We start from the raw sequence: 13,049 nt of genomic DNA on the forward strand, positions 1-13,049 counted from the left end.
AAATATGCGAATAACGAATATTCGTCGAATAATATTAGAAATTTTATTCGTTGCGTGGACATCTTGCGAATAATATTCGTTATTCGTTATTCGCAACGCAAAGTGGTGCGAATAATTATTCGTCGAATATTATTCGCCGAATAATATTCGCAAATGCGAATATTCGGAGCAGCCCTATCTGTATTAAAACAAACTCAAAATATAGATCCTTATTAATAGTATACAAGAATATTAATTCTTACTCTACAATACATAACTTTTAAATGTGCAATATAGTACATACAAGAACCTTACTACCTACTCAACCAACGGCTTTCTTAAGCGCAATGCAACCTTTCTCTTGCCGGTGCTCTCTTCCACCACTGTCTCAACATGCACAACAACCCTGTCGAATAATTGCAGCCTCGTTTCTTTGGCTGTGCCTTCGCGGAATACCAGAGTGTATCTCTCTTCGTCAAAATTACAAGGTGGCTCAGGATTTCCAAAATCACGGAGATGGATGGGACCTTCCACACCGAACTGAGGTACGAAGACGATAAAGCCATTCGAAAACACTTTCATGACATAACCTTCTGCGTCGATTTCTCGGCTCTTGAGTGCCTGCCCTACATAATATTCAATAGAAGCGCGACCAGCGAACTGCGCGTTGCGATGACGCTGATTAATATTCTGGCAAACATGCTCGAGCTTTGGCTTGTCTCTCAAACTGGGATGCAATGTTTCGTAGCTGATAGCGGCCGCGAGCTGTCGGTGTGCGACGACGTCAGCATATCGACGAATTGGACTGGTCCAATGTGTATAGATGGGCGATGCGAGACCGTAATGACCAAAGTCGGAATATGTCATGGTACCAGAACAGAAGTACTCGGCCGCCAACATGCATCTGGTTGCCATAATACGAATAAGAGTATTCAGATATGGCTCGTTGGGATCGACGCAATCATCTAAACTGTCCGCCAACGCACGTGAACTGTCACATCGCAGCGTCATCCCTTTACAGACGCGAAGCTGATCCGCCAAAACTTCAAAATTCGTGACAGGCGGTGGAGCATGTCGTCTGTGATGATTAGTTGCTCATATCTTGAAAAAGGGCGAAAATCATACCTTAGCATGGCAGACTGTGGGAAGGCCTCGTAGATCTTCGCAGCTACACTGATGTTCGCGAGCAACATGAACTCTTCAACAAGCGAATTTGTCTCGTGAAGTTGTTTCACCTCGACCTCCATTGGATCTGACGTTTCGCTTTCCGTCTGTACCTTGACTTCTGGACTAGCAAGATTGAGTGCACCAGCATCCATACGCTTTTGCCTCAAAATTTTAGACAGCCTAAGAAGAGTACGCATGCCTTCCGTAAGATCATCAGTCATACTCTTATCATCGATTCTCAACTGTGCCTGTTCATAGCTAAAAGCTTCTTTGGATCGAATAACGGACTTTGTGAATGACGTGTTGACAATCTCGGCATCCGCAGTCATTTCCCAGATTGCTGAGAATGCAAAGCGTTCAACATATGGCTTCAGTGAACATAGATCAGTACCAAGAAGGACCGGTAACATGTCAATACGCTTATCGACAAGGTAAACGGTTGTTCCCCGTGAGGCAGCCTCATTGTCCATTGCGGTATCTGGTTTCACAAAATGTGAGACATCGGCAATATGCACGCCTACTTCAAAGTTACCATTAGGGAGCAGTCGGGCGTGAAGTGCATCATCAATATCCTGACAGGCAGGAGGATCGATACTGCAGACTAATAAATCTCGCAGATCTTGTCGCCCCGCCCACAGTGGATCTGAAGTGTCAGCAGGCACACGCCAACTATGACCTTCTTTTGGAAGACAGTCAAGAACAGTCTGGGTGAACTGGTGATATTGTACATCGTATTCCAGAAGTAAAGCTTCCGTCTCAGCGTCCTTAGATTCGATATCTCCAAGAGTTCGAACAAAGTGGCCCTCAGGATATCGTGACGTGGGCTCCCATGAATCCACGGCCGCCAAAACTCGCTTTCCCAAAAGATTCATGGCTTGTCGAGTTCGAAGTCTGATTTTTGGAATGCACTTATTCATAGGGATTAAGAACACAGATGATTGCCGATGAGCGCTTGCAGCGTCAGATGGGACAGAAGACGCGTCAATGTGACCAACATACGACCGCCAGTTCCTTTTCACGATACCAACGATCTTGGCAGTAGGCTGAACCCGGAATTCTGCAGAGGAATATTGAGCTTCACGCGCCTCCTCAATTAATGCTTTGCGCTCTTGAGCTGTCACAATGTTCTCCTGCATATCATCCTCGGCATTGTCGTTCTTATTGACTGTCTCCTCTTCGACGATCTTAGTAGATGGCTGCTTCCATTGCTCTCGTGCAAGTAGCTCGATAACAACTATATCCCCATGCATAGCTCGATTGATACTTTCCCGACTTAAAACCAATAACGGTCGCTCGAAACCCGCAACAGAAACACTTCCTTCCAAGTAATTGTACTGGCTGATTTTCAAGATGCCTTGATGAAGAAGTCCTTCCTTGACGCCACCTTGGATCCGTGATGTAGAGTAGTACTCGGCATAGGAGTAACGATTAGGTCCAGATGTGTCTTCGTCGCCTTCCACAACAATCATGTCTAGAAGTGTGTCTGCTTGAGGCAACTCTCTGACATATGTTTCCACTGTGGATTGTTAGCTGCCTATAAAGCCATATTCTCCCTTCAAGTCAGATACATACATCTAGTGCACGCGATACCAAGCTCCTTTGCTTTCTTTATATTGTCTTTATCGTCAGAGAGTAGTAAGATAGTCGGCGCCGATTTGCCTGTGCCAGCTACAGCCTCTTCTAGATGAACGCAATACCACACGCAAGCATTTCGAATAGCTCTATCATTCTGATCGTTGATCGTCTCGCCTTCTAGTCGCTGCACAAACGTCTCCTGTCTAAACTCATTGTGAAAAACATAAAATCGCTTCTCTTGACTTCGAGTAAGTGCACGTAATCTGTTGTATAGAGGAAGACTGAGATTTCTAAGCTCGTCTAACGTAGTCTGGAGCACTATGACGTCGTAAAAAGCCGCGAAATGCTCTAGCAAATCCATCTACAAGGAGCTATTAGCAAACATCCAACAGAGCTATGTGGAATATAAGTACTCACAGCTTTCATGTAAATGTTAGTGTCTGGAACGAGATAATGAGGGCCCCACGATTTCACAGATGGTGGATCGCTGGATAGAACAAATGGTCGCGCTATTCAACGTATTAGTGTCTTACAGACATTATAAAGCATGTAATACTAACAGGCCCCCGATGAGTCCTTCGGAGGATTCAAAGCGCAAGTAGGACATAACTGTGACGAGCAAGGAATATCAGTTCGTAGATAATGTTCCTGAACGACCTTTGTGGCCTTGCCTTTCCGCGATCGAACAAAGACCTTCTGTGACAGCGTGAGCCGTTTACTAAGGTTATCTCTGTATACCCTCTTGACACTCGCCATATTCAATTCAATCAATATTAATCCGTGGTAGATCAAGTGACAAGATTTCAGCGTACGTTCGTTACAAATTTCTTTGAATTTTGAGGGAGATAGCGTTACCCGGATCACATCACGTGCATAGTCTCGAAGTGTCCCGTGACGTCACGTGCGGAAAGCTCGACAAATACCCAACGCTCCGATGATGTTCGTACTAAATTACAGTAATATATTTGGACAAGGATCTCGACCAACTGCGTTAGTGAGATCACTGGTTATTGTGCAAAGTAGTTGCACGGTTGCTGTGTCTTTAGGGCCTATATATACGGCTTCAGTTACGTTTCTTCCTACTTCATATTAGAGCTTGTATTAGCATAAGCTATATATTGCATAGCGTGTGCAGTTCATTGTAAGGATTCGCTAGGCACGAAGATGAGCACTGTCATTGTATCTCGGGCGCCACACAGCAACAACGTGAATAATAAGCGTGCGTCTCCTTCACCTCGGTCATCGGCATCTTTATCTTCAAGCGTTAAGAGGAAATTGTCTGTGTCTAGCGGATCGTCAGACCCGTCGGGGAACCGTGCCGTCGCTCGTAAGACAATCCCGGGAGAAGCATCTTCGGCACACGAGTCACACGGCAAATCCTCGACGATGAAAAGTAATGGTACCACCAATAGCGATAGCACGGCAAGCCCGAAATCAGATGGAAAATTTAGTTCAGACACCGGCATTATGAGCGGAATCAATGTGGATAGGGGTTTGGTGCCTCAGGCTATTGGATGTGTCCACGTGAAGCAATTACTATCGTCGCCATCCCAGGAATTAGCATTAAAGAGTTACAGACAAGCGGTCAGAGTTGCATTGGAACTGCGGGACAGAACGACTGATGTAAGTATTTGTGCATGTTGCTCCTGTCGGACGATCATGGTTCGTCTTTGTTGAGTGATCCGACTAACCTTCTCTCCTTGTCAGATCTCTGCGTTTCAAGTTAGACGGTGTCGAACATGCAACGAATTACTCACTACAACATTCATGTGCTTGCAATGCCCGTCTGTGGGGTGCAAGAAGTCTAAACATGCTGAGGCCCATTCGCGAGATGTCGGCCATATCTTTGGTATAGTTGCAGCTACCGTTACGTAGAGTGAGTGCTTAACGCCGTTATAGGAATTGATTCCAGATCAGGAAACATTTACTGCTTTGCGTGCAAAGATTATGTTTATAACTATACGCTCGAGAAGATTCGAGGGGAAAAGGAGGATTTATTGGAGGCTAAGAGTATGATGCATCGTGACTTCGGGGCTTGATAATGCCTGCTAATCCTCTTCAGAACTTAAGAAACGTCATCAAATGACGTCAGAACTTTCACCTGATGACAAGCAGCTTGTCGAGCAGAATTCCAAAGCGCCACCATGCCAGGCTGGTCTGAGAGGATTTCAGAACATGGGCTCTACTTGCTTCATGTCGGTGATATTACAAAGTCTTATTCACAATCCCATAATTCGCAATGACTTCCTGTCAGGGAGTCACGATTCAAAACTGTGCCAACGGGAAAATTGTTTGGGCTGTAGGATTGACGAGATCTTTACCGAAGTGAGCTCAAATCCCTTTAGATACTGTATCCAATCGACTAATCCCATCGCAGTTTTTTACGTCTCCCACAACGACTGGTTATGGTCCGGCATTGTTGCTGACAACTTCTTGGAAGACGCAGAGGTCACTGGCTGGATACTCTGAACAGGACGCACATGAATTTCTCCAATTCATCTTGGACCAGCTTCACGCTACGTCCGATGCGAAGTCGTCCTCTGATGTTGACTACTGTGGATGCATAGTTCACCGAACTTTCTGTGGCCAACTTCAGAGCGACATTGTGTGCCCCAATTGCAGGAATGTCACAGTGACTATCGACCCATTAATGGATTTAAGTTTGGAATTACGAGACCGCAAATCGGATGCATCAAGGATCTTAGGTTTGCAACAGTGCCTGGAAAAGTATGGATTCGTCCATATTTCTGTTAAATAATATCTCTAACGTCAATCAGATTTACAAGCCCCGAGAAGTTGGAGACGAAATACATGTGCTCATTTTGTTCTACTAGACAGGAAGTTACCAAGCAGCTGACGATTAAACGTCTTCCGCTGGTTTTGTCGATCCAATTAAAGGTGACCTGCACTGCTGAATATCTCACTTGGGCAGCAGCACGCTAACGGGTAACAGCGATTTGAACATGCGCTAAAGTCTAACAAGATTGATGATCACGTTCCGTTTCCTATGCAGCTTGACATGACGCCGTACACTACTAACAGTCGATCCAAGAAGCGATACGTGTACGAATTATATGGGGTTGTGTGCCACCAAGGCAAAATCAATACTGGTCATTACACGTGCTCCATGAAGAATCGCGAGGGTTTGGTATGCATTAAGTTGACTGACTTAATTCGATTCGTATGGGATACTAACGAGAGACTAAAGTGGTTCAATTTTGACGATGCAATGGTGACGCTGTCTAGCGAAAAGCAAGTTTTGAAGTCGAGAGCGTATGTCATCTTTGACGCTTGGCAAAATGTGAGACTAACAAATTTCAGGTACCTCTTGTTTTACATCATCAAAGAGTTGTCGTGAGGCGACTTATCTCATATGTTTATTTTTCTTGGAACTAGCATTTTCGTTTTAATTTCTCCTTTCCGTATCATTTATGCGCCGAGCCATTGGCCACGCGAAAAGGAAAGTACAACATGTTATCATGATGGACGAAAGAAATAAACGAATTTGGTATATATCGGTGTCACGTTATAATATATTATTTACGAATGAATGAAAGCATGGCCGCGGGATTATGGGTATTTTCAGATATTACATTTTATGGCAGCAAGTTGGTCATCAAGTGAGTAGTACTAAAAGCAAGCATTGTTGTTTTTACTTCATGTGCCACAGTATTCTAAAAATTTCGGTTTTTTGGCCTCTGGAATGTGTTCGGATTAGGTGAATGTTTGAGAGCCGTCAAGTTTGAATAGACTACGGGGGTTTTATTCGAAATTCAGCTATTATAGATATGTTTAAGTCTTTATCATCCAATATTTTTGAGGCAATGAAAGCACGAATTAGTTTTAAATCGTCTATACATTAGAACTATGAAACTACATGACATGACCCCAAATAAACAATTTAAACAAACGTATTGTAGTGCACAACAAGTTACTATTCAATTTCTATGCATCTTCTGCACATTAGTGAGGAGCACCAGGAGCACCGACACCATGCACCGCGCCGTCACCTAGCGTCGACTTTGGCGTCCAACCGCCGACGGTGACTGATCCGACCTGCTCCTCGAACTTCTGGAACTTCTTGATTATCTCGGGTTTGAAATGGCGTATCAGACCCTGGATAGGCCAAGCGGCAGCGTCGCCCAAAGCGCAGATAGTGTGACCCTCGATTTCCTTTGTAAGCTCCCAAAGCATGTCAATTTCCCGTTCTGTGCCCTGGCCCTGGAGAAAACGGTCCATCATCTTGCTGAGCCAGCCGGTGCCTTCTCGGCAAGGTGTGCACTGACCGCAACTCTCATGCTTGTAGAAGGCGGAAAAGCGCTGGATAGCCCGGACAATGTCAGTGGACTTGTCCATGACGATGACAGCCGCAGTGCCCAGACCGGACTGGACGTCACGGAGGGCGTCAAAGTCCATGAGAACGTCGTCACAGATGCGCCTGGGCAAAACGGGGACAGAGGCACCGCCAGGAATGACACCGAGCAGATTATCCCAGCCACCTCGGACGCCTCCACAGTGCTTCTCGAGAAGTTCCTTTAGTGGGATCGACATTTCCTCTTCGACGGTGCAAGGCTCGTTGACGTGGCCAGAGATGCAGAACAGCTTGGTGCCCTGGTTACGCTCACGGCCAAACTGTGCGAACCAAGAGCCGCCACGGCGGCAGATTGTCGGCGCAACGGCTACGGTCTCGACATTAGTGACAGTGGTCGGACGGCCAAACAAACCGACGCCGGCGGGGAAAGGTGGTTTCAGTCTCGGCTTGCCAGCCTTGCCCTCGATGGACTCGATCAAACTGGTTTCTTCACCGCAAATGTAGGCGCCCATACCACGGTGAATGTAAAGGTCGAAGTCGTATCCGGATCCGCACGCGTCCTTGCCAAGAAGGCCAGCCTTGTAGGCTTCATTGATTGCGGTCTGGAGAGTCGCCGCTTCGTTGTAGAATTCTCCTCTAAAATCAAGGTCAGCGTTCCAATTGCGGATCAAACGAATCGTTCCATAAGGACTAACCGGATGTAAATGTAACCAGCAGTGGCGTTCATGGCACGACCAGCAACCAGGCACCCTTCGACAAGCTTGTGAGGATCTTTGCGGATAATCTCACGGTCCTTGCAAGTTCCAGGCTCGCCTTCGTCAGCATTAACTACCAGATACCGAGGACCGACGTTCTTCTCCCATCCAGGGGGGTTCATGAAACTCCACTTGAGACCAGATGGGAAACCTGCGCCACCACGACCACGGAGGCCAGACGCCTTAATCTCGTTGATAATCTGGACGACCGGATTAGCGCCTGTCACTCGAAGTCCCTCACTTCGTCCCCTCTCCCAGATCAGCTAACCGAACATACCCAAGTGTCTCCCTTCAAAAGGATCTCCTTCGTCTTGTACCAATCGCCCATTCTCATTGCCGACTTCAGATCCTTGCCGTATCCTTCATACAAGTTCTGGAATATCCGGTCCTGGTCTTTGAGACCACCGTATACCCGCTGCTTCGGCGTTTCCGCTGCACCATCACTGTACATTCGCCGACCAATCTCAACACGCACGGATCTTCGAGTAACACTGGCGCGTGTGGAAGCAATGCACCGGACCGCGCCGGACCTCGTTGAGAGCTTCAGCATGGTTTCCACTAGTACACGAATATTCAATTGCAAATTGTAATCTTCGTCTCGGCACAACAGTACTTTTTGTATCTCGCGAGAAACCTGATTGATATCTTGCTGAATACTCGCGCGGGGTGTACTGGTGGTTGGTGGTGGATGAAAATACTTAACCAGCACTTCGGAACAGCCAATAGAGGAGGCCTCTGGCTGGTACCGTCGCGATGGTGGAGTGGGAAGTCTGGGGAGGGTAAGCCTGGCTGGAATTTGCAGCTCGTTGAATGGTCAAAATATCTTACTAAGCCGTTACGTACCCAGAGGTAAGGGTCTAAATGGCCCTAACCCGTTGGGAGTTTTGACTACCAAAAAAATTGGACCGGCGGAAAATGTAGCATACAACTACAATAATTTGAGAGTCGGACTCTATAGGCGATCAACTAGGTCAATGCGAGATATATAGCATAGTCGGCCGTGCTGCAGGTTTCGTGGAAATAGCCCACAGCATGTTTGTCCTTAGCAAGTTTTCTGATTTAGTCCGGATCGAGCCGTCCAAGTTCTCAAAGTCGACCGAAGAAGCATTAGAAGATGAAATCAATGCCAAGTACGCCAACAAGGTGAGCTCGTTGTTGGTTTTGATGGAAATGAATTGACTACAATTGAGGAAATGAGGAAGCTAAATGGTGTAGGTAGTGCAAGATGTTGGGTTGTGTTTATGTCTGTTCGATATTCTTGAAGTTGGAGACGGTTTGATTCGCCATGGCGACGGCAGCGCTTATATAAACAGTATGCATCTATGATTGGTTATTTTTTTTGGTTGCTTATGTGCGTAACAGCCGTGTTCAGGTTAATAGTCTTCCGGCCGTTTGTTGGCGAAGTGCTTGTCGGGTGGATCTCGTCGTGTTCAGAGGAAGGGATTCGAGGCGAGTAATTAAGATACGGATCAACTGATAAGATCTCTTTGCTTATGACTCAAACAGTGCGAATGGATTTTTTCGACGACATATTCATACCAAAGGAAAACCTCTTTGAAGGGTGCATATTGTAGGTACATTTGCTAATGATAATTGTCTATATACATACTAACAGTATAGCGTTCCGAGCGAGCAAGCCTGGGTCTGGCGCACCGAACACGACCTCTACCTAGACACGAACGAGAAGATCCGGTTCAAAGTTGAGCAGGAAATATTCACCGATCAATCGCCGCAGGGTCCCAAAAACATACTAGCAGAGGAGGGCAATAATGGGGACGAGAACGCGCAGCAGCAGATGTTATTACAGGGTGGTAGTGTGCAAAATATCGCGCCGCCGTACTCGTTGGTTGTGTCGTGCCAGACGTACGGTATGGGACTTGTGACGTGGTGGGATTAATGATATAAACAGTGTATAATATTTGTTAGAAGAACGCTGGTCACTTGTATACAAGGCCATTGATTCTGGAACGTTAGTCAATGATGCGCAAAAGAACAAGCTAACTTACATTTCTGAGTCCTGGCGGGCGCGGGATCTAGCATGCTTCTAACAGTAGACGGCCCCGCTTTCTTATTGGCATTGATGGCCTTCAAGTTCTCGGCGTGACTCTACACACGTCAGCCATCGACGACCTATCAGATACAAACAATTACCGACCTTAAGCTGCACTTTGTAAACCATCAGCTTACGCTCCAAGTCCCAGCACTCCTCAATGCCGCGATCCAAAAGCGCGACCAAATCCGTCGTGCGATCATCGGGCAGAACCATAGAATACAACGTCGCGTTATCCACTAATTGCAGCTCATTAATAATCTGCTGCTCCAACCCACGCGAGCTCCCTCGTCCCGTCCAATCAAAGTACTCCAGCGTCTCTTCGATCCCCGATATCTCTGCTGCTGAGTTCCCAAGGGTCAGTTGCCGGAAATAAGTCTGCGTGGTCGGCTGCCCATCTTCCTCTCCAGTATCATAATACCCGCTTACGAAATCGTCGCTGTCATCAGTTGCTTGCCGGCGGAGATTTGTTGGCGACGAAGTTGGGGTGACATCGTCAGAGGAGGCGGACTCGTGATTGTGTTGCGCGTATCGTTCGGGCATTGTGAGAGCGATGGATTTGAACAATGGCGGGCCGCCGGATAATGATTGTCGTTTTGAGGACATTGCGGCTGTAATTGCCGTGAATATTTTTGTCTACAGAATAGGATAAACAATGACGCGGCGGTCTCGATCGAAAATGTCCCGGTGTTGAGATCAAGTGAAGGAACTTTTGGATGCTCGCGCCGTGAAGAGAGGCGCTGCAAGCTAAGCCACCGAGCCGCAGATGTGGCAGCAACCGTGCATCCCACGTGACGAACCACCAGAAAAAATTTCGAGTACGTTTGATTCCAAAAAAATTTAGAGATTGAGCAAGCAAAAGTAGCGAGTTAGGACGCGACGAGTTAACTCAGCTGGAGTACATTGCATTTACTCAATACTTTGAAATATTATTCTATAGGCGGTTAGTATTCTACAAGACGGAAGCGGATGGCCCAGGACTCGGACTCCCAACTGGCGACCGCGCGGTCTTTGATCCCACACATCCACTCTTTTCTCGTCCGCCACGAGCTCAACAAGACGGCAAAAGCGCTAGTCAAGGAGCTTGCTAAAGTTGGTGGCGACAAATTCAAGGATGTTGAGGTTGAGAAAGAGGTGCCTGCAGAAGCACCGCTGGAGGTCGTATTTTGGTTGTACAAAGAGGGGAAAACTGTCAAGGACTTAGAGGAGTCGGAGAGTGAGAGCGAGGATGACAGTGACAGCGGTAGTGATGGCGAAAGTGAGAGCAGCGACAGTGACGCTGAGTCGGCCTCCGAGTCTGAGTCTGAATCTAGCAGTCCGAGTGAAGCCGGGACAGAAGAGTCGAAGCCGGTGCTTAAGAAGGAGGGTGCGAAATTAAGCTCGTCAGGCGCGTCTGACTCTGACTCCGATTCGGATAGCGAGTCCGAATCTGAGTCCGAATCCGAGTCCGAGTCTGAGCCTGAGTCAGAGGAAGCAGCAATCGCAAAGAAAGATGGCAGTTCGACGACAGACTCTGATTCCGATTCCAATTCCGATTCCGATTCCGATTCCGATGCAGAGTCTGTCAGCGAGGAGGCCGTGAAAACGACGGTGACGAGGACAACTACGACAACTGTCAGTACAAGCGGGAAGCGAAAGCGCGAGACTGTAGAATCTTCTAGCTCTGATTCTGACTCTGAGTCGGAGTCTGACTCTGATGCGTCGTCGGACGAAAAGGTCGAAACAAAGGACGTGAAGCGCGCCAAAGTCGAGATTAGTGCTGATAGCAAGTCTGCTAGTGATAGCAAGTCGGCAACTCAGAGCAGGTCGTCGACGTCACCATCAGTGGAGTCTACGCCAACAAGGTAAGTCATCGCATACAACCATACTAGTGCCAATGTTCCCACTGACACGCTCGCAAGCTCCAGCACCGACCCGAGCCGTCGTTTCTCGCGAATCGACCGGTCAAAAGTGCAATTCGAACACCGCGCACTTCAGGACAACAGATACCAAGGCCGGGCGGGAACTTGGGGTGAAGCTGCGAACGGGAAATTGATGCAGGTGCGCGGCAAGGACTTCACGAAGAACAAGAACAAGATGAAGAGAGGTAGTTACCGGGGTGGGTCTATCGGGATGGAGAGCGGTAGTTACAAGTTTACGGATTAGATTTGTTTGCATTGGATAGAGAAATTGTCGAATTGGGTTTTTGTTTGGCGTACGTACTCAAAAAAAGTTTGTATATTGTTATGAAATAGATACATTCTGCAATAACTCGATGTCGACTCGTTCGAGGCGAAGAATTTAGCATGCTCATCAATCAACGGGAAGTACCGTAACAAAAGCCAGCAGAAGCTGCGCGATGCTGAGAATTATTCAAAGCGGGGTCTGGAACGGGACATAAAGGCCAGACTGCTCGAACGTTGGTATTATTAATCTTTTCAGAAGAAGAACCGACTCCTTGGGCCAGCGAGCAGCAAAACACATAGTCACGGTGCCTCTCAAATACAGCAAAAAATTACCAAAGACATTTTGCGTCGGAAGCTGTCTTCGACAGGGAGCACCGGGATATGCCGAAATGCTCTTGGCATCAAGCTAGCCAGCTAGGCTACTCACATGCGACCTGTCGGTGATGCAGAGTTCGGAGACGTCATCAACGGCGGGAAATTAACTCCACGGAAGATGCCGGGACCAATAATGCACCAAGTTGCGTTTCTCGGATTCTTGGACATCAGACGGAAAGCCGTTGAATACGCACCCGCCGCGCTGGACAAGTAAGCAATTAATTAGCTTACACAACTTTTATTGTTACTTTGATCAATAAGTATGATTCCTGTAATGTTTTGCTATCACTTCTCACTTGATCAACAGATCAAGAGGGGGTTGTACATTAATTATTTGTTGGGAACCCAAATCAAGTGTATTATTCACGAATAACCGCGAAGTAACCGTGACCGTCGCCTAGCCGACTATAATTACTGGTCGACGGTGTCAAGTCCCCGGCGCGTGGGTCCAAAGGCCGCGGCAGATTCCGGCAGGTAGACGCGCTGTGAGCCTAGTCACGACAATGGGATTATTTGCATTCACATTATGTCGGCATTGTGTCGCGCGTATCGAGCTTTGTAGTGTGTGTCGCGAGTGTGAGTGTGAGCGTGATCCGGAATAATAAGCGCCGGCGGGATGTGCCGGGCGCCGCACTTATGCAAGACCAATTTGACCGGAGTTGTGCGTGCCT

At 47.3% G+C, this 13,049-nt stretch overlaps 6 protein-coding genes across 6 annotated transcripts; 3 read left to right on the plus strand and 3 right to left on the minus strand.

Moving 5' to 3' along the window:
• Window positions 1-188: 188 nt before the first annotated feature.
• On the minus strand, window positions 189-3,528 carry V1508DRAFT_441509 (uncharacterized protein). The gene is made up of 5 exons (XM_066942295.1): window positions 3,282-3,528; window positions 3,139-3,230; window positions 2,719-3,082; window positions 1,105-2,662; window positions 189-1,057 (listed from the first exon to the last, which is right to left on the minus strand). Exons 1-5 carry the CDS (start codon window positions 3,475-3,477, stop codon window positions 298-300), a joined length of 2,970 nt encoding a protein of 989 aa, XP_066793617.1. The 5' UTR covers window positions 3,478-3,528; the 3' UTR covers window positions 189-297.
• Window positions 3,529-3,679: 151 nt separating this feature from the next.
• On the plus strand, window positions 3,680-6,382 carry V1508DRAFT_252988 (uncharacterized protein). Its single transcript, XM_066936398.1, has 9 exons — window positions 3,680-4,344; window positions 4,429-4,570; window positions 4,621-4,731; window positions 4,784-5,046; window positions 5,099-5,448; window positions 5,499-5,619; window positions 5,675-5,869; window positions 5,930-5,994; window positions 6,043-6,382. Exons 1-9 carry the CDS (start codon window positions 3,886-3,888, stop codon window positions 6,077-6,079), a joined length of 1,743 nt encoding a protein of 580 aa, XP_066793618.1. The 5' UTR covers window positions 3,680-3,885; the 3' UTR covers window positions 6,080-6,382.
• Window positions 6,383-6,684: 302 nt separating this feature from the next.
• Window positions 6,685-8,239, minus strand: V1508DRAFT_359507 (uncharacterized protein; the record flags this gene model as incomplete). Its single annotated transcript, XM_066937110.1, has 3 exons — window positions 6,685-7,669; window positions 7,729-7,988; window positions 8,066-8,239. 3 exons carry the CDS (start codon window positions 8,237-8,239, stop codon window positions 6,685-6,687), a joined length of 1,419 nt encoding a protein of 472 aa, XP_066793619.1.
• Window positions 8,240-8,679: 440 nt separating this feature from the next.
• V1508DRAFT_424043 (RNA polymerase III subunit Rpc25-domain-containing protein) lies at window positions 8,680-9,817 on the plus strand. The gene is made up of 5 exons (XM_066941239.1): window positions 8,680-8,931; window positions 9,004-9,100; window positions 9,151-9,237; window positions 9,295-9,358; window positions 9,409-9,817. The coding sequence occupies exons 1-5, from the start codon at window positions 8,821-8,823 to the stop codon at window positions 9,683-9,685; spliced, it is 636 nt and encodes a 211-aa protein (XP_066793620.1). The 5' UTR covers window positions 8,680-8,820; the 3' UTR covers window positions 9,686-9,817.
• Window positions 9,763-10,444, minus strand: V1508DRAFT_359557 (uncharacterized protein; the record flags this gene model as incomplete). Its single annotated transcript, XM_066937112.1, has 2 exons — window positions 9,763-9,894; window positions 9,944-10,444. The coding sequence occupies 2 exons, from the start codon at window positions 10,442-10,444 to the stop codon at window positions 9,763-9,765; spliced, it is 633 nt and encodes a 210-aa protein (XP_066793621.1).
• A 244-nt stretch (window positions 10,445-10,688) lies between these two features.
• V1508DRAFT_375433 (SRP40, C-terminal domain-containing protein) lies at window positions 10,689-12,088 on the plus strand. Its single transcript, XM_066937572.1, has 2 exons — window positions 10,689-11,682; window positions 11,740-12,088. The coding sequence occupies exons 1-2, from the start codon at window positions 10,808-10,810 to the stop codon at window positions 11,981-11,983; spliced, it is 1,119 nt and encodes a 372-aa protein (XP_066793622.1). The 5' UTR covers window positions 10,689-10,807; the 3' UTR covers window positions 11,984-12,088.
• The last annotated feature ends 961 nt before the right edge of the window (window positions 12,089-13,049 follow it).

This window comes from Lipomyces doorenjongii, assembly GCF_038497915.1.
Source record: "Lipomyces doorenjongii strain NRRL Y-27504 unplaced genomic scaffold V1508scaffold_64, whole genome shotgun sequence".
Classification (NCBI taxonomy): domain Eukaryota; kingdom Fungi; phylum Ascomycota; class Lipomycetes; order Lipomycetales; family Lipomycetaceae; genus Lipomyces; species Lipomyces doorenjongii.